Source organism: Pelobates fuscus, chromosome 2, assembly GCF_036172605.1.
Source record: "Pelobates fuscus isolate aPelFus1 chromosome 2, aPelFus1.pri, whole genome shotgun sequence".
NCBI lineage: Eukaryota > Metazoa > Chordata > Amphibia > Anura > Pelobatidae > Pelobates > Pelobates fuscus.
Genome location: NC_086318.1, coordinates 71,083,654 through 71,087,982, shown reverse-complemented (window position 1 = coordinate 71,087,982; position 4,329 = coordinate 71,083,654). Strand labels below are relative to the sequence as shown.

Here is a 4,329-nt window from a genome sequence, read left to right as displayed (position 1 = left end):
ATATTTTTTCCTACTTTCTAAAAACAATGCCACTATACAGATATTCGGCAACTGCATTTTGAATATTGTGTAATTGGTGTTATTTAGCCATTTTGAAAAGGAACATTAACAACATCTCTGTATACGCTTGGCCCATTTTTACATGTAATATTAGTTAAGACCTGGTCTTCACAAGACCCATCTTCCTACAAAATAATCTAAATTTAAATATCAATATTTTTCATTTGAATCTGAATCACAAGCAAATGGATAACATTAGTGGTCATGAGTCTCATTTGTGGCTGTGCAGAAACTATAACGCAATAATTTATAAACACTAAGTTTTTTTCACATGAAAAAAAAATACTTTTATGCTGATAAAATGGCCGATATATCAATTAGGCAGTTTTGTCACAAGTTATCAAACTGACCTCTACATTTTCTTTAAATAAGCACAATTTAAAAGAGCTGTTTGTATTTTCAGTTTATTCTGCTGCACCAGTTTTTATATTAATGTATTAATTTTAATAATATATTTTCAATCTACGTTGGTTAAATTGATGAAAAACAAACAAACAGTCTTGATCCATGTGAAGTTATAACAATGCATTTCAACAAAATGAAGATTAACAAAATATAGAGATTGATTCATTGGAATTTACACCATTAAAAATAACCCCCACCCCCCCAAAAAAAAATATATATATTGGAAAATCACTGTAAATGTTTGACATTATTATTTAACAGAGACGCATAGGTGGTAGGGCAGTACTGTTTGAACAGGTGCTCCACTAATGTATTACTTCCAGTAACCACAGTTTGTTCATTTTTTTTGTTCATAAAATTCCACAGATGTAGAGAATAAGAATCATCAAAGGTTGGGAACTGATTCCAAACTTCAAAATATCTTCTCCAAGAACTCCATGTAATAGGATAGAAACGCTGAGGGTGTAGGTAGGCGATATCTCCACACAAAGCATCAGCTGTATTTTTAAACTTAGGCATCCCACACAACCTATCCACAACACGTGTAAAGAGTCCTGGACCTTGATATCCCCATTCTTCTCCTCTGTAATTTTTTACAAAGTCTTCCATACATTCCCAGGTGAACTTATGTTGAGGATAAAGTCCAAAAACACTACTGCTGCAAACGTCAAAGGTTTCAGCTGCAAGAAAATTCTTATTTGGAATTGGTCGCATTGAGATGACATCTGCATCCATATATAATCCGCCATATTTCCACATTGCTGCAAATCTGCAAGCATCTGAGCTCACGTGAATCCAGTACATTTCCTTTTCAGGGTTAATCTACAAATAAAATAAATAATTTAATTATACAGAAACTATTATGAAATTTAAAAAATAAAGTTTAACACATGTTTGTAAAATGTTTTTAAATAGGAACATTACATCTTAAACATTAATCAAACTGATAATGCAGTATTTTTCTACCTTCCACATTGTAAAAAAAAAAACAAAAAAACCTAAGGATCTTGAATTGTGTTTAATCATAATGTCTATGTCATTATCTAAGTAAATATCCGAGGACCTAATTTTGCATAAAGAATTGGGCAGCCCATTATGTATATGTTTGAGGCAGGTGTGATAGCTCAATGGGCTAATGCATCATCAATAGGATCTGTTCAACCCTTAGGGGTCTCAGGTTCATTTCCCAGCATCCCTGCAAGTTAGGTAAAATGAGTAGCATTAAATCAAGTAATAGTAACATCCTCTGGATGTTGTGCACTAGTAATATCCCCAGGATGTACTTGGAAATCAGAGTAATTTGAATATACCTTACCTGGTTAAATACTTTATTATTAATAATCCACTCACATCGGTGTGTTATGTGATAAGTTAATCAATCATTATCTACAGACCCCCTTTTATCTCACATAACCTTGTGCAGTGTGTATGTGTTAAATATATGGACTGCTTTCTTTGTTTTGTCTAGTTTATCTAGCAGAAACCCTAGTCTGAACAGTTTACAACATACTACCCAACATTAGAAAGAGTCAGACAGGGTGGGCAGGTTCTGCTGAAGTGCTCTATGCTTGGTCCTAGTTCCCGCTGCACAGTACGAGCACATATATTGGAAGGCATGGCCTGAAGTTGTGGGAGGGGCTATAGACCTACTTAAGGGACTCCCCCCTTTCCCTCACTTACCTTCGTTGGTCTAGACCAGGGGTAGGCAACCTTCGGCTCTACAGATGTTGTGGACTACATCTCCCTTGATGCTTTGCCAGCAATATGGCTGTAAAAGCATTATGGGAGATGTAGTCCAAAACATCTGTAGAGCCGAAGGTTGCCTACCCCTGGTCTAGACGAACAGCTGGGATACTCACCGGCATCGTTTGCTTCCGGTTTCCTGTTGCGTCACGTCACTTCCAGTGAGACGCGGCGCTTTCCTGACGTCATACCGTGAGTATGCTACACGCCGGTCCACAGCCGACCGGCTTCACAACCGGCCCATACAACCTTCATCCCTACCCGCGCCCCCAGCTTGATGGGGGGCAGCAAAACCACGGGGGAATGTTTGCTCGCCAGGCAGCACGGCTCGGACGGGGAAAGGGGCAAAGACTCCATTAGCATTAGGAGTCCCTGTTCCCGCCAGCCGCCGGCTACACATATGTGAAGGGGGTATGGGTAACTACACAGTATGGGCGGGAACAGGTCTCACAGACTCCTGTACCGTAAGGAGTCCCTGTTCCCGCTGATATTACACACGGATGGGGGGGGGGGGTCTGGTTTGTCGGTCAAAGTATGAAGTTAGATATACAATTACATGCTTGCAATTTGGGTTAAATAGTTTGTTGTTCTGTATAAATTACTGCTTAAACTCTGGTTAAAACACATTATGTTGTACTACATGCATTACAGTTACTATAATAATAATATATGCTTTACTTAAGGTTGGTTAGAGATCATTACACTAAACTGCTTTTAGATGTTACATTCTAAGATTTAACCTCTGTTGATATTAATGTACAGGATAACGGTGTACAATGTCAAAAGGGGGGACAGTACTCTCTGCCCCTAAGCACCAAAATTCTAGTTTGATTACATTGTATAACTTCCAAGAAAGTTCATGGGATTGTTGGGCTATTTTATAAAAATATTTATATATTTTTCTGCATTGACAGTAAGAAACCTACCTGCAAATCTGGCATTTAATTATGTGTCTGACAACTAAAGACCACATGGATGGGTACTATACTGCCAAGGCACACTATCCAGAGTGCAGAAAGGCTAAATAAAAAGTGACATGCCTTAAGATTTGAAGAAGTCAACTAACAACCATAGGCAATGCTAGTGTGTTTGTGTTTGGGGACACACACACTTTGGGAGCTAAAGTTTTTTTCCCATTAGGTTACTGATTCCTAAAGCAGTCTAGTGTAGAGCTCCTTCACACATTTAAGGGAGGAAATGCTTGGGAGAAGGACTGTCAAAAGCAAAACAATTAATTTCCCTTTCATCTATATTAGTTGTATCAAAAATTGTCAGTTTAACAAATTGCATTAGCTATTCTGAATATCATTTCTCAACTTCTATGGATGATCCAAATTATCCGGTTATACGTACCTTTTTATACCAGGTCAGTAGAGGAGTACCCGCATACAGTTCATCCATTCGGAGAGGGAAATAGTAAATATTTTCAAAAGCCGATAGGGTTGGAAATCTCTTTCGTGCCTGTTCCTGATAATCGGTGGAATTTATGTTAGGCAGACCTTTCATAAAAAATGCCACTGGTCTTTGGGAGTATACACGAGCTGCAGACTCAACAGAACACAACACCAATGGTGGTGGATCCATTCTATCGGAAATCTCCAACATTATGACACCATTTCCTTTACCCAGGACATCATTTGGAGTCAAATGATTTACAGTATCCAATGATATAACATTTTCATTATATGTTACATCTTTGAGAAATAATCGAATTTTTAATCCAACGTCTTCTATAATGCTGCTTTGTTTCGTAATGATGTGTATACTGATTAAAGAAGCAAAACCCACAACTAGCAGGTAGATGGCAATCAATTTCTTATGCTTTGCCATGATTGTATTGTCTGAAAATGCAACTGTGGACAATATAAAAAAAGAATAACAAAATTAGTATAATTAACAGGTGATGTTAAGTGTGCATGCACTTGTGTTATGTGTGAATTACGAACATTGGCAAAAAAGATACATAAACAGCAAAAAATATGGTTTGTCCAAACAAATTTGTATAGGAACAGCTATTTTTACAAATTAATGTTGATTTGATTTACGAGCATGGTGGCTAAAGGAAATGTGTATATTTTTCTGCAAATGAGGAGCCTGTTTTTCTGTATTATCTGTCTTGTT

The 4,329-nt window shown here is 37.3% G+C and overlaps 1 protein-coding gene across 1 annotated transcript; it reads right to left on the bottom strand.

Moving 5' to 3' along the window:
* Nucleotides 1–693: 693 nt before the first annotated feature.
* LOC134585275 (alpha-1,4-N-acetylglucosaminyltransferase-like) lies at nt 694–3,873 on the bottom strand. The gene is made up of 2 exons (XM_063440698.1): nt 3,562–3,873; nt 694–1,287 (listed from the first exon to the last, which is right to left on the bottom strand). The coding sequence occupies exons 1-2, from the start codon at nt 3,811–3,813 to the stop codon at nt 694–696; spliced, it is 846 nt and encodes a 281-aa protein (XP_063296768.1). The 5' UTR covers nt 3,814–3,873.
* Between the last annotated feature and the right edge of the window lie 456 nt (nt 3,874–4,329).

What these genes read in the sequence shown, in the direction of transcription:
- LOC134585275 (XM_063440698.1), bottom strand. Translation starts at nt 3,813, where the DNA reads ATGTTGGAGATTTCCGATAGAATGGATCCACCACCATTGGTGTTGTGT. An exon ending in TACTGACCTGGTATAAAAAG is followed by an intron (nt 1,288 to 3,561) that starts GTACGTATAACC and finishes TTTTATTTGTAG; the next exon opens with ATTAACCCTGAAAAGGAAAT.